Source organism: Lagenorhynchus albirostris, chromosome 2, assembly GCF_949774975.1.
Source record: "Lagenorhynchus albirostris chromosome 2, mLagAlb1.1, whole genome shotgun sequence".
Lineage (NCBI taxonomy): Eukaryota > Metazoa > Chordata > Mammalia > Artiodactyla > Delphinidae > Lagenorhynchus > Lagenorhynchus albirostris.
In genome coordinates this window covers 110,777,612-110,805,448 of record NC_083096.1, presented here as the reverse complement: position 1 = coordinate 110,805,448, position 27,837 = coordinate 110,777,612, and the positions used below count along the sequence as shown (strand labels likewise).

At 39.2% G+C, this 27,837-nt stretch overlaps 1 protein-coding gene across 1 annotated transcript in view; it reads right to left on the bottom strand.

Moving 5' to 3' along the window:
• COL24A1 (collagen type XXIV alpha 1 chain) overlaps window positions 1-20,003 on the bottom strand; it is a 394,686-nt gene extending 374,683 nt beyond the window's left edge. Inside the window, exons 1-2 of the mRNA XM_060139635.1 lie at window positions 19,632-20,003; window positions 9,800-9,864 (exon numbers count right to left, since the gene is read on the bottom strand). Coding sequence (XP_059995618.1) covers window positions 9,800-9,864; window positions 19,632-19,687 — 121 coding nt within the window. The 5' untranslated portion in view covers window positions 19,688-20,003. The remainder of the gene's footprint in view (window positions 1-9,799; window positions 9,865-19,631) is intronic.
• Window positions 20,004-27,837: the final 7,834 nt, after the last annotated feature.

Here is a 27,837-nt window from a genome sequence, read left to right as displayed (position 1 = left end):
AATACAGAATTTTTACATTAATTTAAGCCTACTCCTGGATACCACCAAATTGCAAATTTAAATTTAGATATTTGGTACTGATGAATATAGCAAGAAAAATCTTAGTTGTCTATAGTAAGTTACTTGTTTCATGAGTGGCTCTAACCAGGAAATCAATGTAGTTTGTGTCACTTAGGAAATTAGTATTTAAAGAATACTCTTTATCAACAGATAAAGGCACTTTATTAGATGGCTTACATTGTTTAAAGAATAAGAATAATAGCATTTATTAAACTGTTTCTATGTACCAAGAACTATGCTAAGAATTTTACTGTATTAAGCCACATAATTCTCATAACATAATGACGTATGTGCTATTGTTAATCCATCTGACAGTTATAAAAACAAGTCACAGAGAATTTAAATGATTTTCCCAAGGTCACCCAACTAGGAAGTTCAGAGGCAGAATTTGAATGTAGGCAGTTCTCTAGAGCCAGTCTATTAGCATGGCAACTTTTCGGAATGCATATGTAGCCTGATGGCAGAACTGACTGTATCTCCACCTATTTGCTTCTTAAACAGAATACATCATGGTGTTGCCAAGACAACGCCTTGCTCTTTTAACTATAAACATCTAGCCTAATGACTTCATCCAAACCATGGTTTCAGTAACCACATATGCTGACTCACAAACCTCTCTTCTGGGTTTGAATAACCAATTGCCCACTGAATTTATCCAGTAGAGGTTAGTTATCCCACGAGCACTTCTAACTCAATACATTTCCCCCCAGATTTGTTCCTCCCCCAGATTCGTTCCTCTTCCTTTAGTGCGTTTCTCAGTGAAGATCCCCACTACCACACCAGGAGTCTGAGTAATATTTTTATAGCGTAAATTATATCATGGCATTCTCCTGAACAAAATTCTTCAATGGCTTCCCATCACACTAAAAGTGCAATCCAGAGTTTTACGGGGTGCATGAAACCTATGTCACCAGTTCCCTTCTTACCTATCTCATCTCTCCCTTCATTTCATCCCACCTCTGCTCCATCCAAACTGGTCTTTTCTTATTCCTTAAAACCACTAAACTCATTTTTAACTCACAGCATTTACACTTATTTTTCTCTTGGCTTAGAATGCTCTAAACCCTTAGTTCATTCTGATCTAGGCTCAAATGTGACCTCCTCAGAGAAGCTCTCCCTGGCCACATTACCTAAACTATAAAACAGTTATCCTCCTTGCCCCAATAACTCTCTAACTCTAATCTCTTACTGAGCTTTATAATTTCTTCATAACACTGAAAATTTAGGGGAAAAATGTATGTATATATAAACTATTACTTGGCTCTCTAGTTGAAATGTAAGTCCTTCAGAGTAGACCTTCATCTTGTTTTACAGTAATATTCCAACAACTAGGACAATGACTAAAAACAAAGTAGGTCCACAGTATTGCTTGAATGAATTAATCAATCCAGTCATCTAACCCAGAAACCTGGTAATTATCTTTGATACTTCCCTTCCCGCCCATTCTCCATATCTATTCAGTCACCAAGTCCAACACAAGCCTTAGTTAGGCTCTCTTTAGTCAGATTTTAATATTAGCCTCCTAATAGATTTCTCTGTCTCTTGTGAGACATCCTTGTCCCGTCCATCATCCACACTGCTGCCAGAGAAAGCTTCCTAAAGCACAGAAGAAAATGAACATTAGTTCATGACACTCCTTCCTACAACAACACATCAGTATTTCTCATAGCTTTTAGCACTAAACTCAATCATCTTATTTCTGCCCTCAATGATATAACCTCCTGCCTCTATTTCTAGTCTCACATTCCATACCTTCCTAATAAACTTCACTGCTTGGCAATATCCTGTGCATATTATCACATATTATTGCTGGGAAGGTTGGCACTGACCATGATTCCACTGGGAAAGCATAACTGGACACTCCACATAAGGACTTTCCTAGACTCTTCTCCCCGAGTCTCTTCCCTAGACTGATTTTAATCTGTATCCTTTTGCTGTAATCTACCATAACAGAGTATAACAGATTTCATGAGTTCTGTGAGTCCTTCCAGAGCATTAGTGAGCCTGAAATTGGTCTTGGGGACAGGATCCTCAAACTTGCAGTTGGTGTCAGAAGTTAAGTGTGGTCTTTGGGACTGCCCCTTAATTTACACTGGTTTACACGTTTCTTCTCAATGATTTACCTTCTCACTCCATGGTAATTCCTATTCTTGATACTTAACTTTTCCTTGAATTTCTTGCCATATCAAAGCTTACAAAAACTCATTCTTTCAGAGTCCTGGTAAGTATGTCCCTCCTTGCCAAGTTTACGCATCTTACAAGACTCAGTTCAAGTGTTACCTCCTCTTTAAGCCTTCAGTTCAAGTTTTGGTTTGTTGTTGTTTTGTTACATACTAATAACAAATAGATCCTTTCTCAGTATGCTAATAAAAATCAGTCTTCTAGAAACATCTTAAAATGGAAATAAATAGTTCCAGTACAGCCAGAGGCAAGGATGACCATTATTAAACTTTGTTCTGCAGAAACCTCCCAGCCAAGTCCCAGAGCTCTGGAAACCAGACTCATGCATCCCCAGGTAGAAACCTGGTGGATTCTTCTGCCAAAAAACAACACTTCCCAAGAGGAAAGACCTAGAGAAGGTGAAGTACAGAGATTCCTCAATGAAACCAATTAGTCCACCAGCCCCACTCACACACACAGAGCTTTCCGTCATCCCTTTGGTGCCCCCCTCTTCAATATTAACAGCGAGCCAGGGATCACCAAGCATGTGAGGACAACCTCTAACAGACACGATGGAAGCAGGAAAAGGAACTTCTAGGAGACAGAGACTGGCTGTCACATTTCTTTACAGACCATGAAAAGGCCATTTACACACTTTTGCCACACCTTAGCAGCTGGCGATATGGACAGACATCTCCATTTTGGGCTTTGGATTCGAAACAAGTGATACAAAGAAACAGAGGAGAATGTGGCCACCATCCAGTGGTGGCCACAGTGGCCCATACTCTTCCTGGAGAGTAGCTCTACCTGTGGTCTTGGTCCGTAATTTCCCTGGTTTCTGTTCTTAGTGACCTGATTCTCTAGACTTCCTGGCAATTCTGTGAACCACAGAATAGCTTTCAAGAAAAACCTTTCTGTTTTTTAATAAACCAGAATCAATTCCAGTTGCTCACCCTCAAGCACCTATCTTACATTGATCTCCAAATTATATTGTTAGGTGAAAAGCAATATGATAAGTATAATATTCAAATAAAAGCAAAAGCTATCTACCCAAAAAAAAAAAAAAAAATCAGTCTTCTAAGCCTGCAAGGCTAATGCTCAGATATAGGCACAGGCACCAACCTGACTTGCCTTTCATTTGAAACCTATATAATAAGCAGTATGATATTATCACTAGCTAGGACAAAAGAGAGACAGGTAGAGGGAAGATGAGAGGGAGGTGCAAAGAGAGAGACAGGAAGTGGGGGGAGAAAGGGAGACAAAAAGGGGGGAGAAAGGGAGACAAAAAGGAGAAATTGCGTCTCCGTAGGTGCTGAAACTATGACTCATACCCAAGCATTTGACTCACTCCAGTGGCTATATAATTGACTCTGTGGTGGAGTAGAGTATACGCCTAAAGAAACAGACATGGGAGAGCCAATGGTTACACTTGTTTTTACAAGTACAGAGAGCCAAAGAACCATTTTACCTATCAACATTCAACAATATTCTATCACAAACTGGAGGAACAAGGGTAGTATTATGGTTACCTTTCAAAATGTAACGATTCTTACATTTCTTAGAAATTAGTAGCTTAAAAGATTTTTTATCAATTTTTAGTTAAATAGAGTAATATCATTTAAGAGTGTAATAAATTACAGTATTAGTGCATTATTAATTAACTAAATTAATACAAAAAGCACTTAATTTTAACAAATTCTCACTGTTTAAAATTTTCATGTATCTGGGTCAGTTAAGTCACCAAAGCTATATTCTTTCTAGTTTGTAGGAAGGAAAAAATAAAATGATTGTTTAAAATAAAATCAGAGTTGTACATGAGGAAGATCATACAGGCCTCAATATACTTTTTTCCTTGCCAATTTACCCAAATTGACTAAATAACTAAGCAAGTGCCTAATATCCACTTCCCATTGTTCTATATAGCCTCACCCAAATCGTCTGGGCCAGAATTAAGACTCAAATATAGGCTTCTTGAATTCCAGCTCACGGAGTTAAGGAACTAAAGGAAGTTGTGTAAAACCAACAATTTTATTTTATTTTTTCAATATCATCAGTATATAGAAAAAGGAAAGGATCCAGAGTATTTTTTTCTACTAAACTTTATCGTATGCTCGTCATGTATATAATAGTCATGCACTAAGCACTTTACACGTGTTCTCATTTTACCCACAACAACCTATGTAGTAAGAATTATTACTATCCTCACTTTTAAGTTTCTGATATTGAGGCTCAAAGTATGTAAGGAACTTGCTCAAGGTCACGTAACTGGTAGGCACTGGAACCTGGGCATAAACCCAGGATTCTGGCTCCAGAATACCTGTGCACCACTGTCACTGGGTATGTTAGAAGAGGAAATTTTGACTTTACAGTATTCTTGGGCTTCCCTGGTGGCGCAGTGGTTGAGAGCCCGCCTGCCGATGCAGGGGACACGGGTTCGTGCCCCGGTCCGGGAAGATCCCACATGCCGCGGAGCGGCTGGGCCCGTGATCCATGGCCGCTGAGCCTGCGCATCCGGAGCCTGTGCTCCGCAACGGGAGAGGCCACAGCAGTAAGAGGCCCGCGTACCAAAAAAAAAAAAAACAAAAAACAGTATTCTTAATGTAAGTACATCTATTTTGGATAAAGAAATAAAAGCAACTTATTTATAAAATGAGAAATGAAGCTTTAACCTATGTGTAAAATTGTTGGTTAAGTGTCCATAAGGGGTTTTGGCAGAAAATGCTTGGAGTTACTGCAACTAGAATGAGTTGCTTCTTACAACAAACACATTTTTGGGTTAATTTCCACAGAAAATACTCTTCTTGGAGACACGCATTTTACACAGATTTCTACAGCTGTGGTTTGCACACCTAGGCATCATGAACCTGAGGAGTGCTGTGTATGTTGACAATTAGCTTACATCTCATATGGTGTAAGGTATCACACAGAAGTGTTGCAACTATGCCTACCTCACTGGCAGCCAGCCCACCAACAGAGTTATAAGGAGACTGTATCATATAAGAAAAGGGAACTTTCTGTCAAATTCTTGGAAAACTCAGTCTTAATTTTTTCTTGAAATAGAATCATCTATTCATTTGGTTATACCTAAACCTCGGTTATAAAAGAAAGATTTATATTTATGAACAGGATATTTTAATGGTTTTCTTAGCTGTGCTAAAAGTTAAAGGAAGAACTGAAAACATGGCAAATAACAGATGTTTATCTCTGCATAGTCTTAAAGTCTCACTAAAATGAGAATAAGGAAATGTGGTTTAAAACTACCTAGGCAAAGTGAAAGGGTAGAAGAAACAACAGATAAGAGATATCAACGAATTTTTGAAAGATGAAAAACACATGAAGGAATTAGAGCTGACGAACACTAAGGGCTTTAAGAAGGAAGTGCTAATGATGGGCAGGCCAGTTCACACTTCAAAGTCCTGAAAAGGCTCAACAACTGAAGGCTCCAAATCACTGAATTCAGGAGAGAAGCATGAGGCATCGTATGGGAGAGAGGGGAGGGTCTGAAAATCTGTATAAGAAGCTTTGAGAGCAAAACTGCAGATTAGAGCTTTCTTATGTAGAAACACTGAATCAATCCTAGCAGAAGAGGGAAAAGAAGCGCCATAATGAGAACAAGGGAATTCAGTAAAAATCTACATACTAAATGGTGAGACAGCAACTCTCCCCCTCCCAAGAACCTCTTTGTATCATTTAACTCCAATAACAGTGGCAACCAGGATTATATTCTACAAGTAAGAAATTGAAGGATTCTTCTCTAAAGAAACTGGACAGCCTTAGACACTTGCGGTCCAACAACAAGATGGTCAGCAATGTTCATTTATGACGCTCTATGTAGAATATACCAGTTAACAAGCCCACCCATGCAAAAAGAGTTCCCAAGCATAATTTTATTGCCTTGCTTTTAAGTGATAACACAGGTAATATAGACTTATGAAGAATTTTTCCAACATAATAGACCAAAGCAAACCAAAATTTGTGGGAAACAAAGACAATACAGGGAGCAGAATAAAAGTTCAAAAAAATTTTTATCTTTGGAAAGCTGAGTAGATATTATATCAAAGAAACAAGAACAAAATGTTTTTTTTCTCCCTCCCTCCCTCCCTTCCCCCAAAATGTTATTTTTTAAGAGGCAATCTGAGTGAAAAATCTCTTAAAATTTTAAATGCAGCACAAGTAAATAATTTAAATATTTGGGAATAGTGACTCATGAAAATCTGATATAAAATGTAAAGAAAACAAAAATGGGAAATCGGAGCTAAAAATAAGAAAATATGGAGTTCAATCCAGATCCAATATCTGACCAATAGAACTTATAGAAAGAAGAAATAAATATGTCAGAGAGAAAAAAACTAACACAGGAAAATTCCCAGAAAAATGAAAGATATTTCCCCATTGAAAAGGCCTAATGACTACCCATCAGAATAACTTGAAAAAACACGTTATTGCAAAATTTCAAAATATCAAGGATAAACAGCTGATCTTAAGGTTTAAAGTGGAAAATTAAAAGGTCATACATAAAGAATCAAGAATTAGCATAACATCAGATTTTTTAAGTGCAAGCCAGAAGACAATAGATGGAAGTCTTTAAAATTCTGAGAGACAACTATTTACAGCCTAAAATTCTATACCCACCCAAACTACCCTCAAGCATATGGGTGAAATAAACACATTCTCAGAAATGCAATGATGCAAGAAGTATAACACCTAAGTACACATTCTCAGGATGCTATTGGATGATATGCTCCACTCAAATTAGGAAATGGACAATGCAAAAGGAAAATATGAGTTCCAAGATACTGGATCTAACACAGATGAGAGGCATCAACTTTACAAGAAGCTTAGACAGCGACCAATCCATGGCAGAACAGAATCTTAGCTTCCAGAAGAAATATCTCCAAGAAAAAAAACTCAAATGGTTAGAGTATTTGGTGTATTTGTAATAAAATAGTTTTCAAAGAAGTTTTAAAATTCTTTTGGAGTATCTAAGAATTAGTCATAGTGCCATAGAAAACAAAACAAACAACAACAAAAAAAGGAGGAAAACTATACAGAGAGGAAAAAAGAAAAGAAGAGGGTGAAGAGGAGGCATAGAATGGTGTAAAAATGTTAAACTCTCTTCATCAAAAATAGGAAGTCAATACAATATACAAGCATATTATTAAGAACTATGGAGAGTAAAACCAAAAGAAAGTTTGGGTAAAGGATTGCAAGACTAGGTAAGGTCAAGGGATATTATTTTCTGTTATATATTTTGTAGCACAACTTGACTTTTTAAACTATATACTTGTATTACTTTTTTTAAGTTTGGGCAACTATCATAAGCACCAATAAATATTTATATTTATTTCTGAGAAGTCTAATTTGGGATCATCTCTAGCTCAAGTATACATATTCAGCAGTATTAAGGTTGCAAATGATATTTGTAATCACTATCAAATCACAATTTCTCTGAAAATGTTTTTATAACCTCCTGATTAGATATTATATTATTGTATCATGCCAATTCAACAATAAACTATTTTAGGAAAACAGTACTTCTAAGTTTCTAATAACATACCACTACTTTCATTTCATTTTTGTGCTCAAAAGTACTAAATTTTATAAAGTCAAAGAGGTTTTTAAAATATTTTTTTTGTTAAAAACTCAAAATAAAATTTTATGAAGTCTGAAAAGATGTTCACCCTGAAATAAAAAAGCACATTTTGTATTCTGTAAATGAAATCTTAAGGTTGAAAGAAATATTTCTTTCATTTACTCCTTTCATTGCTTCTGACTTTTTTTAAAAAAAATCTATTAATAAATATTCAGCTTTCCTTATATCTTTCTTTGGGTTTTTAATATTTGGATAATGACACATTTTGTAAATTATTAAACTCATAACACTAACAGATGACAACTGTAAAGCAAAGGGTATTTGTAATGGAAAGAAGTAGGGGTTTTTTTGATGTTTTTTTTCGGTCAGACTTGACAGGCCCAAATTCAGCTCTTAGCTGGGCAAGCCCCTTCCTTGGGCCTCAGTTTCTTCATCTATGATACTACCCTACAGGTTCATTACGAGGATTAGAATCACATATGTAAAATTCCAGCAAATGACAAGACACAAAATAGATATTTAATAATGGCAATTATCCTCTTTATATTCTCTCTTGTCCAAGAGGCTTAATTTTAAAGAATTTGTAGACTTTATAGTCTAAATACCTGAGTTCAAATCTTGGTTCTTCCATTTATTAGCCTGCAACCCTTGGGGTAGTTATTTATTCTTCTTAATCTTGGTTTCAGCAATTCATGGGCATAATTATAAAAACCCTGCAATGAGGTAGTGATGAAGAAAATGTATATTCTACTAGCACAGTGACTGGTAACATAAGTTCTCAGAAACTAACAGTAATGATAGCAAGAAGTTAAGAGAGAGTTTCTCTCCTCTTCTTGGCTACTTAAAGCAAACTAAAGCAACAGAAATGACTTGGTCAAAAATAGCATTTATGAAGTTACATGTGACCTGATTTAATGATCTTCCCATAAAAGACAGTTAGAAAATGCCTTCCGTGATACCTTTTAATTCATATATGTGGTATTCGACAGAATACTTAACGTTATGTCCGTTGGTCAATTTGGTCAATAAATAGAGTACCACCCCCTCCTTTGTGCCCTCTCTCTACCTACATGTATTTTGTTTACTTGTCTTTTTCTACTATTATTTGATTGACTAACCTGACAAGTGACACCTTGAATTGGTCATTGAATTGAAAAGTTGGTTCTGTCAAATGAATAATTTGGCAGCCCTGCTGATACAAAGCAGAGGAGGAAAAAAAAAATCAGGACCACGGTGATATTTTCTGTAGATCCAGCTTCAGGGTTTTTCTCTTTGACTTTGGCTTTTTTTTTTTTTTTTAACCTTTGACAAAGGCACTTGTTTTTTCACTTTGGGGCCAGAGGCATTACCTTATTCACATTTCAATCACTGGCAAGTAGGATATTATGGTGGCAAACAGAAAATATTATTTAAATATTGTTTAATAAATGAATAAATTAGGGTGTATATAGATTCCCCAAACTCTATCACCATACCACCAGAGCAACTAGATAGCAAGCAAAAACAAAACAAAACCTTCAACTACTTTCTAAACCTCTCCACTTGAATTAAATGAAATCCCAAGCCCCCTGGTATTCACATTTTATTTTGTTTCTTAATGATGTAAATCTAGACGGAGCATTTAGTATATGCCTGTGTTGTTTCAAGAAGTGCAAAGGTAATTCAGTCACAGTTTGCCACCCCCAAGAACTCCCACTTAAAATGAAGTCACAAGCAAAGCCTTTTTACTGTACAAAACTTCTCTTTTACAGAGAGTGTGCTTAAAAAGGTAAGCAATTTCACAGACAGAAGATATGAGTAATTCCTTAAAGGTCATATTTCCCCCAAAATTGGTTTCTTCACCCTTACTTTCTCATTGTACTGGGTAGAATTTTTTATTGTTTAATGTTGAATTTAAGGTCATGACAACTTGAAAAGTCATGCACTTTTGCTGTCTGGAAGCCGACTTTTTATATAAGTAAATAAGTAACAAGGTAACATTCTTACCTTGATCTTGTGCATGAACAGCACCCCCTGACACACATAGTACAATAAAATGAAGAAGCAGTTTCCTAAAAAAAGAAAAACAATTGGGAAAAACTTAGTTGGACATTTATGACCTATAAATCATAAAATTCAAAATGAACTCTAGTGCAAGATTAAGAATTAAGCTATTATTTTAATTAACACAGTATTTTAATACTCATTGGTCAAAAGCAAGGGCTCTGAATTCAAGTTCCAGCTTTGCCACTTACTGTGTGTCTTGGGCCCCCTTTATATTACTCTGTGCCCTAGTGTCTCCATCTATTAAGTCTATCTCATAATGGTTTTTGAATATTAACTAAAAAACTTCATGTAAAGTACCCCAAACAGTACCTGGCACACAGGAAAAACTCAATAAATGTGAACTAGTACAGGTGAAATTATTATTAGCAGTATATATTATGTCACCATACATGTAATTTTACAAAGTATTACAGATTGGCACAAAATACAACTTATAGTCACTTAACCACAGTGATTATAAATTGATGAAACCAGTTATTTGCTTAAATGTTTTTTGCTTAAATGTTTTTATATAAAATCTATTTGCAGATCATATTCAAATCATTCGCACTAGATTCACGACTCGTTGGTTCTGAAAATACTAACGACCTGTAGATGTCAACACTGACCACTGTGATTAGCAGTAATTGTGAACACAGTACTCAACCACTACAAATCAAAATATTCATTCACATTGATTAGCAAGGTAAAAATACTTTGTGATTTTTTTAATTTAACCAAACTTTTGATAGATTTTATTGATTAGTCTTCATAATTGGCTTTACCTACCAACTGAAAATCAGAGATAGTTTCAAAAAGTAATGACGAGCATACTGAAAACTATTTTATTACCTAGTTTTTCTTGCCAATATAGACTGATTCTGTTTAGTCTAACTCAGACTCCTCAAATGACATTTCTGAAAATACATTTCTGCAAGGAATGATTACAGAACCCTGTGAAAATCATTTTTATTAAGTTCCTGGTGTGCTAGTAGTAATTGGTACATTTTCTATTTATCACTATGTTTTTACCTTTATCAACAGTAAGGAGCATGTTAATGTAACAAAGTAAGCCAATATAGAATTATACTATTATAATTGTATGTTTATACACAATATAAAATTATACTATTCTCTTTGCTATAATGGACATATTATTTGTATTAGAATAGTATTAAGCATTTTTTCAGTAAGTGAAAAATGTACATTCTATGGTCATACTTAAAACAGAGCACAGCTTTTATAAGACTTTGATAGAATACTTAACAATCATTAACTCTACAAACTAATCAACTGAATCATTATAGAAATTTCAACTGATATGGGCAAATAGCTGGACCATATATTTTAATGAAGCCTATAAAAGATTCCCATATATGGTGTCATCCATGAGATGGTTCTCAAATGTTAGTTTGCCAAAGAACCACCTGAGGCTTTTTTGAAAAATCCAGATTCCAGGCCGTCCCACAGTGACTATGATTCATAAATTTGAAGTGGATCCTCAGCATGTATACATTTTTAACTAGGTGATTCTAATATTGATTGCATGTGTACCAAACTCTGAGGAAAAACAATTTGGAACATTTACTATTGATAGTTACATTGAACTTAAAATAACCTAATATTTTGCTTAAATCACATATATCTAATTTTATGACGACACAAATAAGATTTGACCCTTTAAAAAAAAATCCTTTTCTACTGCTCTAGATGATGATTTTCAAACATGAGTGGGTATCAGAATCACCTGGAGGGCTTGTTAAAAATTTCTCAGGCTCCACCCTGAGAGTTTCTGACTCAGTAGGTCTGGGGTGGGACTCAAAAATTTGCAATTATAACAAGCTCTCAGGCAATGCTGATGATGCAGATCTGGGGAACTACACACCCAGGACCACTGTTCTGGAAGAGATGATGCTCAACAGATGATATGAGGCCTACTTGTTTTGCATCTTTTTACCGGAGCTGCATAGTGGAATCACCTGGTGATTTTTAAAAACTACTAATACTTGGGTTCTTCCCTCTCCACCCCCACCCTCAGAGATTCTGATTTTAATTTGTCCCACAGGGATCTTTAAACACTTCTCAGGTGATTCCAATGTGCAACGTTGAGGACCACAGTGTGAAATGAAAATAATTTCCTTGGGTGCTCCAGGATGGATCCCAACGGGGTCTAGAGTTTGAGTAAAAGGAGGCTCTTTTCCTTTCAAATTTCTATTTTCAACTGGCAGGACGTACATCGGTAAGACTAGAAAATAGCTCAAGATTCCGGTCACTGAAGGACAGTATATCAGAATTATGCTGTTTTAACAGAAAATGCAACATGAAAGGATGCACTTCTCACCTGGCCAAAGTAATCTGGCTCACTGAGAGCTTAGAAATAACCCACAGGCACTGTTCCATCCAGAACAAAGCTAACTAGAGAAGAGTACAGTAACTAGCACTATTCATGTGGCAATTCAGCCAACTCAGACTTTCCCATGACCTCAGGGGAAAAAAATGGAAAATAAAGTTCTTTCTAGATATGTTAACAAGTCTACTCCTGACGTGAGGCAGGAAAACCTGAACACATCAAACATCATCCCTCAGCCAGGTGATTTTAGGAGATTATGACAAATCAGTTGAGCCACACCTTAGGAAAGCGTACCTATGTACTAATTTGATGACTAAGAGAGAGACCAATGATATGAAATAGTGATCTTCTTTCTCTTTTTCTAATTCTGCCCCAAACTTCTGGCCAACTGTCGGGCTATACCCCACAGGCCGGCAAGCCTCAGAGTTGCCCAACCTCTAAACTGAAAAAAGAGCCCCAAAACAGCGACAGAGGAGACATCAACGGTTTGTTGGATAGGAGATCTTACAAGTCTGAAGCAAAAGGTCCTGGAGCAACACCCGCAGCACCGTACCTAGCAGACAGCAAGCAGGACAAAACAGCAACCTTCCAGAGGGAGAAGGAGGCTACCATTTATAGGGAGGACTGACATCAGGTTGGCTCATCAGTTACCAGGGAAACCAGCAGCTGGGGACAGGTGGGCAGTTACTAATTAAGTCCTATAATTAAGAAGATTGGATAGTCATGTGAGTGAAGCAGGGCCTGGTCAAGCAGGGGATTTACAGAGAGCAAGAGAACAGCCATCTTGAATGGCCTGACCGTACAACTAAGGAAGAGCAGGAAAAGTCAAGTTCCTCACCAGGTGTTCAAGGCCCTTATCATTCAGCTTCAACCTCCTTTCTTTTTTTAGCACTATGGACCAATTACATCTGACATCCCAAAGCTCCAGCCATATCATGTTATTCTCTACTCCATGGACAGACCTTGTAAGTGCCTGAAAAGCTCTCAGTCTCCACCTGTCACGATGTTCAGTATCATCAAAGCCTAATTTGAATACCTGCTCCATGAATTTTCCCATCATCCCTAAAGAGGACTGGATCTTTTCCTCACCTCTGTACTCTTGATGCTTTAATTTTAACTGTATTATAGCCCATATATGTTGTACCTTTTTTCTTTGTTTTTTGTTTGTTTGTTTCTTTATTTTTCCAGTTCGCAGGCCTCCCACTGCTGTGGCCTCTCCCATTGCGGAGCACAGGCTCCGGACGCGCAGGCTCAGCGGCCATGGCTCACGGGCCCAGCCGCCCCGCGGCATGTGGGATCTTCCCGGACCGGGGTACGAACCCGTGTCCCCTGCATCGGCAGGTGGACTCTCAACCACTGTGCCACTAGGGAAGCCCTGTTGTACCTTTTATGATTAATTAGTAAGTAAATATCTGAGCAAGTAACAGGTCTTCACCTTTTATCAATTTCTTACATAAAATTGACACAATAAATATTTTTAAACAGGAACAGAATAATAGTAAGATCTCTCAATGACTGAGGAATTCAATTCTTCCCTATGAACCTAATTCTTTTAACACTTAGGAAAAAGTAAAGTAAAATAAGGGTACTTTTAGTTGGATGTCCAAAGAGGGAAAGAAGAATTTTTAAAAAAAAAATTCTGCTGTGGTAGGGTAAGTGGAAGTCTTCTTTTTCACTTTAACTGTTTTTTCTCATCTCTGAAGTTGGAACACAGGGAAGAGATCAAGCTTAACTGATATAATCAGGTGGATAAAGAGCCCAACTCTATCACTGAATAAAATGGATGTCTAATGAATCCAAGCTTTCTGGGAAATGTCTAGTTGAGCTGGGCTTGTTTATTTCTTTGCTTTTGCTCCCCCCTCCCCATGATATTACATTTATGATACATTTACTTAATTAAGAAAAAATATCACATTTCCACATTAGCAGATGATAGAGTTCTCAAGGGTAGCAGCTGTGCTTTGGGCTTCTCCGCTGTTGTGCTGTGCATATCATGCTAGACATGGTGGAGTCCTTAAATAAGTTAAAATTAAAACTATTAAGTTGTTGCAGAGAAAACAACATGGTTAATAAGAAAATAACACTAGACTAGGAGTCAAAAGGCTAATCCTGGTTCTATTTCAAACTCATTCTGTGACCTTGGGTGGGTTATTTCAAGTTTCTGAGTCTTAGCTGACTCATCTATTATGTGATGACATAATATAAATTTTATATTTTGAATTCCAAATATAAAACCCCCAAATTTGTGTGTATGGCAGAATCCTAGTAATATACTGGCATTAGAGGACAAAAATCAAGCTACGTTCTTAGCAAGATGTTGTATAAATCACTATATATAAAGGGCATGTCGTTTAACCACAGCTGGGGAAAGGTCCTCTTACAGTTCTGGCCAATTCTTTTTTAATTAAGTAACCTAAAAGAGTCTACTTTGCTAATTTGTTCATACATTTAGTGTACCCTAATAAAAAGTCTAGTTAGTGTATTAAATATGAATATTTTTCAAATATTCAAACCATGCCTGTTTTTGTTCATTTTTTTGTATGTCTGGACCATGTGTCATTAATATAAAGTAACAGAAGTACATATACTCAGACATTTAACAAAATCAGACCAGGTCTGAAAGAAGTTAACAATATGGTAAGAAACATTCAATAAACGTTCAGCAAATATAACCCATAATATTACTGAGGATATATAACAAAATGTGAAATACTCTGTGTGTCTGGTCTGCTAGCCACATTTTCAGTTTGACATAAGCCACAGTCAAAACATGACCGGACACGTGAAGGGTGAAGGCCTCGAGGGGATCAAGCAGGAAATAGATATCTAAAGACCATACTGAGAATATTTAAGGAACTAATATCCATCCCAGGCATCTTCCCTAAATAATTCTTAGAGCTATTCAACTTTCTCTTTATCTGAAGGGTTTAAGTTACTTCAGGGGAATTTCAGGCATCTTTTTGTTTAGGGCACCCATGAGACTTTCAGGTTTTATGATATATGTCCTCAAGTTACTGATGCTCACTCCTACACAGGTTCAATTTGTGAATAAGAAACTTTTTTTTTTTACTGAATTGGCGATTTTCGTTTAAACCAATTGGAAAAAGTAGACTAATCTGAAAAACATACATGTAATATACATCAAGAATTTCAACAATTTCCATCACACTGCGTTTACAAGCCAAAAAATTCTCTAAGTCATGACAGCTTTACAGATTTTGCTCTTTACTAGCTGCTAAGATCCAGTAATAGTAAAATTTCTGTACTTTGTTCCCAAAATAACTGAAAAACGGTTCTTATCCTAGCAGTAGGGAGTAAAGTGTTGTCAAAAACTTATACACAATGAATTCAACTCAATAGGTACTTGTATAACTAATCTAGTGTGAAACATACTAGAACTTCTGGTTAAATTCCAAGCATACAGGCAACTCATGAAATGCAAAGGAGATAAATATGCTTGAGGACTTCAAGTGAGCAAAATGCCTAGAGTCCAGTCAGTAGCAGGGAAGAAATATACACTTAAAATAGTCTCTCCTTGCAGTACCACAGAGATTGTTAAACTGATTACTGCTTAGCTTAGCAAAGTTTCTGGCATACACTACTGTTAAATAAAGATTTTTAAATGAATGAATGTATCAATCTTCAGTCAATGAGACTACCAGGTGGTCTTGAGTTTCAACAAATATATAACTTCTCTGACATTTTCCACCTGCACACTGACCCCAAGATCAAAAAGCCAGGTGATCCTAACCTCCATTTATTTAGCTAAGAAAGTAACGGCTTTGCATGATCTAGTCTCTGTTTCTCTCTCCAGATCCAGCTCCAGTCACTTCTCCCCTAGAATGTGTGCTCCAACCAACTTCATTTCTTTCAGGCCCTGAAATGCACTGTGCTGTCTCACCTCTGAGCCTTTTACTTTTCTCTCTGTCTGTAAAGCTCCATGCCTTTTCCACTTAGGTCTGACTCTAGATTTCATTGCCTTTGGTCAGCCTTTCCTTCCAGTAGGACTCCTCCCGACCTTTCCCAACTACCAAGACTGTTAGATGTCCTTCTGTGTATATCCTTATCTCATTTTGTTATACTTGGTTGTTTCATTTTCTGTTTCCTATACTAAACTGGGCACATTGGGAGGGCAGCAATTAGGCTTCTGTCTTGTTCAATCATTGTATCACTTCTGCCTAGAACCATGCTAGACACTTAACTGGAGCTCAGTAAACATTTGCTGAATAAATGAGTAAATGATGAGTGAATGAATGGCAGAATGTTAGCCTTTTATGAGAATGAAAATGAAATCGTCTTTACTTCACTTCTTACTCAGAATTACAAATTCTAAAACAAGTCACAGTTGCAAAGCATGGCAAGGAAACTAGTACAGCTGTTCAAATTCCCATAATAAAATTTATTATTCTCCTGCAGCTTCACCGATTACCAAGCAGAATGTATAAATAACACTCAAAATTACTTTCTATAAATTACAATTCCTTTCCCTGAGATATCAGTTTACTTTAAACATTTATTTGAATGCAAAGATAACTAAGAAACTTTAAAAATAGAATTTCATGCTAGCTAGGAAATAGATGTTTATATACCAAACTTTGTTTCCCCCTTTGGTTACAGAAACCCTTTAATGACCATAATAGCCTGCCTGGGAGACTTTCCGACAACATGTTAAATCAATCTATCTAACACTGACTCTTGGTTTTAATTTTTGTTTTTTATTAATTCCACAAATTCACATTAGGTAATCTAAAAGCAGCCCTTTGAAATAAAATGTCTTTAAGGATCTAGTTTTAAAACTGTAAATGTTTCTGGGTGACCAATCAGAATTGTGATTTAAAAAAAACTGCTCTGGGCTTCCCTGGTGGCTCAGTGGTTGGGAGTCTGCCTGCCGATGCAGGGGATACGGGTTCGTGCCCCGGTCCGGGAAGATCCCACATGCTGTGGAGCGGCTAGGCCTGTGAGCCATGACCGCTGAGCCTGCACGTCCGGAGCCTGTGCTCTGCAACAAGAGAGGCCACAGCAGTGAGAGGCCCGCGTACCGCAAAAAAATTTAAAAAAAACTGCTCCTGCTCTCACAAAAAACATCACCACAAAAGGATGGTGGAAAGTTACAAAAGGATGGTGGAAAGTTAAAATCTCAGGGATTTCATGGGGCACTCTAAGGTTTAATTCAGTGGCCTGACATTATCATCAGCTAATCAGCTGCTTCTCCTAAGTCCCTTTCCCTATGAGGCCGGTAGCATTAATTTCAAACTGAAGAACTCTTAATTATTTACAGAAACTGGATTTTTTCAAGAAACAATTTTCTCAGCTCAATCAGTAACTACCTTTCCCTACTTTGCATGTATGTGATTGGAGCTGTGAGGGGCTGCGATCTGATGTAATCTTGAATTACCGTTAATTTTCTGCAGCCCACCCCCACTGGGAACTGTCATGGAACAAACTGGATATCGCAGGAGGCTGCAAGGCCCCTGGCTGGGAGCCCATCTAGGAGTGCAGGGGAGACCAGAGCCTTCACGCAGGATCCCCTACCCACCCTGATGTCTCTCCACAAGGATTTTATTTTCCCCATTCCACATAGTCTAATTTTTCCTCAGAAGTTCCTCGATGTAATCCATTCTGTTTGGTTTCTCTGCCTCCCTCCCCCCAGTCATCTGGACCCAATTTACAAACTCCAAACTGCCCAAGAATTTATGCAGGGCCTTTTCTAGGAGCGTCTGGAAGGGAAGTGTAAACCAGACAAGACAGGGGCTAGGAGCTGAAGATCTGCTTTAATCTGAGAGGTTGGTCACAACTACCATGGGGAATGTTAGCAACGTGGGCCTCGAGTAGTGGCCAAGGTAAAGCCCTAGGGCCGGAGCTGGCAGGGAGAGCAAGAAGGACACATGGATGGAGGCGGAGGCTGGACAGGACGCGGAGGACCTCACCCAGCCACTCTTGGTGGCTCTGGATCCGCGGGTACCCAAGCCTCATTCCAGCGTTGCACCCGCCCTAGACCCTCGGGAAGATGCGCCAGGTCCCTCAGGATACCTTGCGCTCCCCTCCCCTCTTTCCGGGAGGGTCCATGCAAGGGACTTCACCGGAGAAAAGTGGCGAGAAACCTGCTTGGGAAACTAATGAGACCGGCGCGAGCCGCTCTGGGTCAGGTGGCTGGCAGAGTCTGGCCTCTTCTCTGACCCTGGTGGAGAAGTGTCAGGTCTCCCGGGCCCTGGGCACCTCGCCGCACGCACGCGGTTGCTGAGGTTACGAGCTTTCCCGCTCACTGAGTCACGCGCTGCGGGCGCGTGGGGATGTGCATCCTTGTCACTGGGGAAGCCGGCTGCCTGCCCAGGTTTCCAGAAGTCGGAGGAGAGAGGGCGCGAGCCCCAGCCAGGCTCGGCTGCAAGCGGCTGGGAAGCACATGTTCACACAAACACTGCCACAAGGCGGTCTTTCTCCGCACCCCGCCTCCCCTTGGCTGCACGGTCAGTTCTGCCCCCGGCCCTCCTCCTACCTACTCTCCCGAGGGGCAGCCTAGTGGCAGAGAACGACTGCAGTCGCTTTCGTCCCTCCCACCCCCGGGGCCAGAATCAAACTTGCGTAACCCACTGACCTCTTCCAGGGGGGCCAGGGCAGCCAGCCAAGGCCATGCGCCCCACCCCACCCCCAATGTACGCTCTTTTCCGAGTGAGGCAGTGGAAGCAGGTACAGCGCCCAAAGAGAAGGTGGGGTGCCAGGCAGGGTCGGCGCGAACACTCCCCGGGAGCAGCAGCCCCGCGCCCTCCCCGCGTCCAGCCCCTTCCGCAGTGACACTCCAGTGACCAGGGCGCAGCCTGGGCCCCAGATGGGCAGCACGCTTGTTGGCCTCCTAACAACTACAGGAGACTGCCGCTGAGTCCCACGAGTCCAGGAGGGCCCTGATGCCCGAGGTTCTGTGGGCACCCTCTCCCCCTACCCGGCAACCCTGCCCTCACGCCTGTGCCCAGGTCCAGGCTTCGCGCACAGAGCCCAGGGGACACCTAAGCGCCCCAGCAATACCCAGAGTGCACGCCCCGAGGAGCACCGCAGGGAAACAGGACCTCAGCCAGGGCTCCGAGGGAGGAGAAGGGAAGGAGGGCGCGAGGGCGACGGGAGCTAGAGCCTGGGCTGGCGTCCGAGTCCAGCTCCGGAGCTGCGGGAGCCACGGCCGCCCGCGTCGGGCCGCGAGCCAGCGAGCTTCTCCTCCAGAGCCGCAGTATCTCTTTAGCATAAACTGTCTGAGAGACCCACTGGCAGGAGGCTTCCTTTCAAACACAGTATTTTACCAATTGAGGAGACAACAGGAGGATGCCACGGCTGTTCAGCGACTCCCAACTTCAAAAAAGTGCCAGGGAGCTGGTGCACAGATCTCCAACGGGCTCAGCGGATCCAGGGGGTGGGGAGAGGGGGTGCTCTAACCCCTGCCCTGGCGTGTGGGCTACTTACGTTTTTGCTGTGTGGGAGACCTGTCCACGCCTTGTCCTGCGGGCTCCTAAATGCATTTGTATGCATTTGTCCGTACGGCGAAGCGCTAACGGAAAACAGAAGCCAGCTCCGAACTGCTAAGGGTGCAGGTACTGTCCATGAAAAAGGGGGGGAAAATCACATGAAAACGATGCTCCAAAACCTCAACAATAACCACAAGGGGAGGGGGGAGATGGGAAGGAGGAAAGAAATAGCACCCGGAGGGTAGGCAGCTAGGCTCCCTAGCTCCCCAGCTCGGTAACAGACAAGTCCGGGGGGAGTCCTGCCCTGGGAGGGCGGGCGAGGAGACCTCACGGGCAGGCGGCGGGGCGCCGGCAGAAGCGGGAGCTCGGCTGCGAGTGCAGCCCTCGAGTTCACTTGCGGTTCAAAGACGACTCCGTGACTCCAGTGGAGTCCTCTGCTTTGGGCCTGGGAGGAGAAAGGGGTGGGGGGAGGGAAGGAGATGAAGTGGGGGAGGAAGTCCTTGGAAACAACCCGCGCTGGAACATTTGTCATACAAGTACACACACCCACTTCGGAAATCTAGTCCGTGCGAGGGGACCGGTGGCAACTGCAGGCGCTCGGCGTTGACTGACGCCGGCTGCTTCCCCTGGAAGAAGTGGAGCCAAGCAAATCCGGCCGGTGTTAAATTTCACCGCTCACTGACTTGCAATGACGTCACCAAACGTAGTGCACACCTCCCCCTCCGCCCCGCAACCTTCCCCCCACCCCGCGCCCGGCTGGGGCGCCCCTGTCCGCAAGTCCCTGGGCCCGCCGCGCCTGGGGCGCGCTCGCAGCCGCCCAGGCACAGCTCCGACCCTCTCGCTTCCCACGCTGTACTCCCTCGACATTCCCGAAGCTTGTAGGTGACTAGTAACCTTCCTCCAAGTGTCCATGTACCGTTTCCTTTTTCAGCAGTCCCCAATTTGATGTTTTCTCTCTTGAGTGTCTCCCATTCCCCCTTTTCTCTATCCTCTTCACACACACCTGAAATCACATTTAGCTCAGCGGAGTCCTTCACTGTCCTCCGACTCTCTTGCTTTTTTTTGCAGCTATGCTTGTGGCCTACGTCGTATTATTAATTGACCGCAAAAAGTTCTCATTAATTCCTTTCCTCCCCTTCATTCTTTCCTTTCAGTCTGTCCCCGTACTACTTTCTACTGATTTTTCTCTTCTGTAATCCACTTTTCTGCCCTCTGCCTTTCTCCTGCTTACAAGCGAGGACTAATGGTCTGCAGTTATGCAACAAAAGCATAGGAACACACGGCCTTACCAATTTGAATACCTTCTCCAATGTTTGTAATAAATGTCTTTTTCGATGTAAGTCCCCATTCTCTCCACAGCCTCTTCATACTGAGAAGTCTACTTTGAAGAAAAAAAAATTAAATTCTGCTTTTATCCTTCTCATTAATAAGACTGGAAATTCCAGAAGGCCAGGGACCTATTATCTTGCTCATCATTGTATTTTCAGCACCTAAAATAGTATTTGGTATGTCTGTTTAATGAATGACTGCTGTATACCAGTGAATATCATTTCTCCAAGTTCTCCTTGTCTATACTGTGCACCATCCACAGCTAATGACCCTTCCACAGGCTGAAAGGCATCCCGTATTACATACACACTATAAAAGTTAAGGTGACCATATTAATGAATGGAAATGACTGGTGTGGCCCTTGGAATCTGGAGGATTTTTTCCTCTAAGAACACAGTTTAATCCATCTTCCTCTTCCTCAATTTTTCAACTTTCCATCTTGAAATGATTGTAGATTTACATAAAAGTTGCTAAAAAAGTAAAGAGAATTCCTGTATAGCCTTCATCTGACTTCCTCTAATGTTAATATCTTACATAACCATGGTACAATGATCAAAACCAGGAAATTAACACTGATACAATACCTAATCTATAGACCTAATCTATAGATCTTATTTAAATTTTGTCAGTTTTCCCAAATGTCCATTGTCTTGTCCAGGATCTCATCTAGGATCCTGCACTGTTGTTTAGTTAGTTAATTAATTAATTAACAAAGATATTAAATAAATTGCCATATCTCCTTAGTCTCCTGCCCTCTGTGGAATTCCCTGTCTTCTTTAATCTTTCATCATTTTGACAGTTCTGAAGAGCACAGGTCAGTCATTTTGTAAAAGGTCCCTAAATTTGGATTTGTGTGATGTAGTCCCATGATTCAGGTTTTGTATTTTCAGCTAAAATACCACTGAAGTGATGTTGTGCCTTTCTTGGGGCATCGTATTGAGTATACGTAATGTTGATGTATTTTATGACTAGTGATGCTAACTTTGATCACTTAGTTAAGGTGTCACATGCCAAACAGCCACTGTAACTACCTGCCCCCCCCCAACTTTTGTAGCAAATAGCCACGGCTTTCTGGAATCCTCCTAGAAACCCAGTATCAAGGGAAGATATTCATTCTTAACCTGAAGAATTTCTACAGTATTCTATTCCTACAGTATATCTATTTTTGATTACTGGGCAACTAAAAAATGACAAGTAATTTGGTTTGGTGGAAAGAATAGACTATGAATTAAGCAGATCTCAAGTAACTCACCCAATTTCTGTCTCCATTTCCTCTTCAATTACTTAAGGATTAAAAATATTTTTTTTTTCTGTTCACAATGTTGATCAATATTTGAAAGCTGTATGAAATGGAATTATCATTAAAATGTATCTCAGGTTCTTTGAATATAAGAAGAGAATATTTGCTAGTTAGAGTTACTAGAGCCCTTTTCATGCAGAAGCATCCAAAGGGTATGCATACCCTCAAATAGAGTACATTTGATTGTGGGAGAGGAGGCATTTGCCCAGTAAAAAAATAAACAATGTAACGTTTAAGTGATATAGACTTTTTAGGATGGTAGAGTTCAGCATAGATAAAATTATTTAATACAGCTTAACCAAAGACCATGGGATTTAGCTGGGCCTTGAAAAGTGAAGAGGATTTACATGGGTGGAGAAGAGAAAGACAGTATGCTTAGAGGGACTTCCCTGGTGGTCCAGTGGTGAAGAGTCTGCCTTCCAGTGCAGGGGACGATCCCTGGTTAGGGAACTGGGATCCACATGCTTCGGGGCAACTAAGCCTGCAGACCACAACTACTTAGCCTGTGGGCCTCAGCTATGGAGCCCACATGCTCTGGAGCCCACATGCCACAACTAGAGAGAGAAAACGCTGCACACCACAACTAGAGAGAAACCCGCACGCCGCAACGAAAGATCCCACATACCACAACGAAGATCCTGCAATTAGGACCCGATGCAGCCAAAAATAAAAACAAATAAATAAATTAAATATCTTAAAAGAAGATAGTATGCTTAGAAATGTTGAGTAGGAGACTAATAGCAATTGAACAAGAGGAAGATATCTGAATTATATTCAGGGGAAAGGAGTAGATTCATCAGCTTGGGTTACAGGTTCGTGCATTAGAAGAGAGGTCGAGGGCAAACTATGGAAGTCCCTGAATGCCAGGATAAGCGTTCATTCAGTCATTCAATAAACACCTATTGTGTCACCGACTATGTGCCAGGAACTCTTCTAGGCACTCAATTACATCAGTGAACAAAATGCTTGAAAATTCTTCCCCTCATGGAGATTACATTCTATTGTTTAAATTTAATCTATGGCCAATAGGAAACATAATTAAAGAATTTTAAACATAAATGATTATGTTCCAAATTCCCATTTTAAGAAGACTGATCTTAACATCAGATGCTAAGATTGGAAAGAGAGAAGGCTGGAGGAAAAGTTCGGTGTAGGTATTGAAATATGTTTGTACTGTGAGCTATGGTAGGAACAACAGAAAAGCTAAATGAGAGAATTGTTATTAAAAGGAATCAGGAAGATCTGATAACTGGTTAGATTGGGAAGGGAAGAGATACAGATGAAATTTCAAGTCTGAATGATTAAGAAATTATGCCATTGGCCAATGGCAAAAGGAAGACAACTAACTCAGTTTGAGACATACTATGTTGAGATCTTGGTAGGACACTGTTTTGGAACTACCCAAAGATCTGTTGGAGTTAGAAGCTAGACTTCAAGAGAAGGGCCAGAGCTAGAGTTTTAGACTTCTTCATTATCTGCCTAAAATGGTATTTGAGGCCTTGACAGTAGAGTCTGTTTTCAAAGATGTGAATATTTTAGTGGAGAATAAGAGAGTCAAGGACATAGACTACAGAAAGTGGGAGGAAACAATATAGAACTAAAGGAGCAAGAAAAAAAGCATACAGCATTATTAAATAAGAGTACAGGAACTCAAAAACTAATAATATAGCAAATCCTTCATAATGCTTACTATGCATGAGTAGTGCTCTAATTATTTTACATGTATATTAACTCATTTTATTTTCTACCAATCCTGTTAAGTAGGTACTACTTATTATCCATTTTATACAGAGGAGGAGAAAAAGTTTAGTTAAATTGCCTGAGGTCACAAAACTGGTAATGAATATGTAAACTCATGCAGACTGACTCTGGATAAAGTTGATGTTCTCAATAATTCCTCTTTCTGCCATTTTTCCTTCCTCCCTCTGTCCTTTTCTCTCCCTCCCTCCCTTCTTTTCAAGATATAACCATTTCAGGACAAGGGGCTACTGAAATAGAATATAACCTTCTGCTACAGATCCTCATAAGGATATAAAATTCAGTATATGATGAAGGTGGCATTTCAAAACTCCACAAATAAGATCTGTTTTACAAATAATGCTGAAACTACTAGGGGAAAATAAATGTATCTCCACCTCATGGTGTACAACCAAAGTAAATTCCAATGCATTAATGGGTTTATAAAAATATTTAACTCTGTGAAGATTTAGAAGTAATTATATGTAAAAATATATCTTCTTCAGAGTGGGAAAGTTTACATTTATTAATTTATCTATCAAATATTTATTGGGCAGCAATAGGTTTCAAACACTGTTCTAAGAACTAGGGAGAAAACTCATCAGACAGACATGCGTGTTCTCTGGGACTTGTAGGTTTTCAGAAAAACAGAAGTATGATTTAAAATTTTCAAGTGGTAAAATAAAAAAAAAATACAAATGTCACCCAATATAAACAAATGAAGAAACAAATGGAAAACTGGGGAAAATATTTGTAGTGCATAGCAATTAATCTCTTTTTATAAAGCATTTTATGTTTAAATAATTATAGACTTATAAAAAGTTACTAAACATAGCATGAAAACTTTCCAAATACCCTTCCTCCTATGTTCCCCAAATGCTAACATTTTACCATGTTGACTTTGTTATTTCCTCCCTCTTTGTCTCTCTCTCTCTCCCAATTGTTTGAAAGTAATTTTCAGACATTATGCCACTTCACCCCTAAGCACGTAAATGTGCATTTCCTAAAAACAAGGTTATTCTCTTCCACAGACACAGTTAAATTATCAAAATCAGGAAATTAATATTCATACAGTATTATTCTTTAATCTACATACCCATTCAAGTTTCACCAGTTTTCTCCCTACATTGTAGTAAACCTTCATCTTCCCTGCTTCAAGATCCCATGTTGCATTTAATTGCATTTAGTCGCCTTTAATCTGGAACAGTTCCTCAGTTAGGGTGGCCAACTCATCTCTATTTTTTTTTAATCTTTATTGGAGTATAATTGCTTTACAATGGTGTGTTAGTTTCTGCTTTATAACAAAGTGAATCAGTTATACATATACATATGTTCCCATATCTCTTCCCTCTTGCGTCTCCCTCCCTCCCACCCTCCCTATCCCACTCCTCTAAGGTGGTCACAAAGCACTGAGCTGATCTCCCTGTGCTATGCGGCTGCTTCCCACTAGCTACCTATTTTACGTTTGGTAGTGTATATATGTCCATGCCACTCTCTCACTTTGTCACAGCTTACCCTTACCCTTCCCCATATCCTCAAGTCCATTCTCTAGTAGGTCTGTGTCTTTATTCCTGTCTTACCCCTAGGTTCTTCATGACATTTTTTTCCTTAAATTCCATATATATGTGTTAGCATACAGTATTTGTCTTTCTCTTTCTGACTTACTTCACTCTGTATGACAGACTCTAGGTCCATCCACCTCATTACAAATAGCTCAATTTCGTTTCTTTTTATGGCTGAGTAATATTCCATTGTATATATGTGCCACATCTTCTTTATCCATTAATCTGAAAAACAAACAACCCAATCCAAAATTGGTCAGAAGACCTAAATAGACATTTCTCCAAAGAAGATATACAGACTGCCAACAAACACATGAAAGAATGCTCAACATCATTAATCATTAGAGAAATGCAAATCAAAACTACAATGAGATATCATCTCACACCAGTCAGAATGGCCATCATCAAAAAGTCTAGAAACAATAAATGCTGGAGAGGGTGTGGAGAAAAGGGAATACTCTTGCACTGCTGGTGGGAATGTGAATTGGTACAGCCACTATGGAGAACAGTATGGAGGTTCCTTAAAAAACTACAAATAGAGCTACCATATGACCCAGCAATCCCACTACTGGGCACATACCCTGAAAAAACCATAATTCAAAAAGAGTCATGTACCAAAATGTTCATTGCAGCTCTATTTACAATAGCCAGGAGATGGAAACAACTCATCTCTATTTACCCAACTTTCCCACTTTCATCACTGAAAGTGCCATGTCCTGGGAGTGCCACTCAGAGAGAGGAAATCTGGGATGGTTGGTCACTTCATGACCTTGATACTTTCAAAGAGTTTAGGTCATTTTTTAAATAGAATATCAAGACCTTTAATACATGAAGATTTCTTATAATCAATAAGAAAACAGATGAATATAGCAATGTAGAAAAATGGGCAAAAGGAATATGCAATAAAGTTGGCCCAAAACATATTAAAACATTTAATGAACGCAATTCAAGAAGTGCAAGTTAAAATAATTAAGCTCCCATTTAAAAAAAAAAAAAAGCAAATGACAAGGATTTTTAAAGAAAGTATAACATCCAACATTGATAAAGGTAGATTGAAGCTGGTACTTTTATACCAGCTGGAGGAGGGTAAATTAGGTAAAACTAGAGGAAATTTGCCAATATGGATTAAGAAACTCTAAAAGCTATATTTTTTGATCAGTGATTTTGATTCTAGAAATATATCCTGAAGAAATAATAATCAGATTCGCCCATGAAAACATATGCATAAGGATGATCATCACAGTATGATTCTATTTCTACATAAACAAATTATGGTACATTCATATAATGTAACATCATGCAACAATGAAAAAATAATGTTTTGAAAGATATTTCCTAACACAAAATTCTTAAAATATTTCAAGACAGGATGAGAAAATATATACAATACAAAATATATGGGTGTGTACAGTATATATTATTTATCCTAGAATACAGACTTAAGGGAAATATACCAAAGTATTAATAGTAGCATAAATAATATCTGGGTGGTGAAATTAGTGATGATGGATTAAATTTTATCCTTTCTTCTTTTTTATTTTTCTATTTTTATTTTTTATAATAAGCATGTATTATTTACATAAATCAGAAAAAAAACTAATAAAAGTTTCAAGATTGAAGGAGATAGTTGGACTGACTGGACTCCTGAGGAGTATGCGGATGGTTTAAAATAACTAACATTGGAGAATATGCTAGGGAAGAAGCTAAAAGCTATAATACATGGATTAAAATGAGTTTGTGTAGCCAGAGAAAGGCAGATCCATAAGTTGAGCTGGACTCTAGGACAACCAAACAGGTAGTCAGATACAGACTTGAATAGTCATGCCAGGAGAAAACTCTGCATTTTAAATGTCATGTTGCCAAGTTGATCTTCAAAAATCTCTGGTAATTTTTCCTCCATAATGTGTAAAAGCAAGCTGGAGCCCTCTACTGGAATGGTCTTCTAGGACAGGTAGAATTTACATTTGAAATTATAAAATGACAGGTTTTCATGCCTCTATCCAGAAATAAACTTAGTGTTTTTCATATTCAGTACTTCTAAGGCTAATTTTCTACTAACTAGGTATTAATTTTCTCAAAATCATGTAGTGTAAGGGGAAAGGTTATTTTACTGATGAAAGGGATAGGCTGAATGGAAGTGGACTACAGAGGATCCACAATTAGGTTGCACGGCAACTGACAAATGTTTGCTTGAGTATCTATGGAATCTGATTTAGAAGGTAACTTAGGAGTGAAGAGGCTGAGGAAAGAACACAGTAGAGAAAAAATCAAGTTTT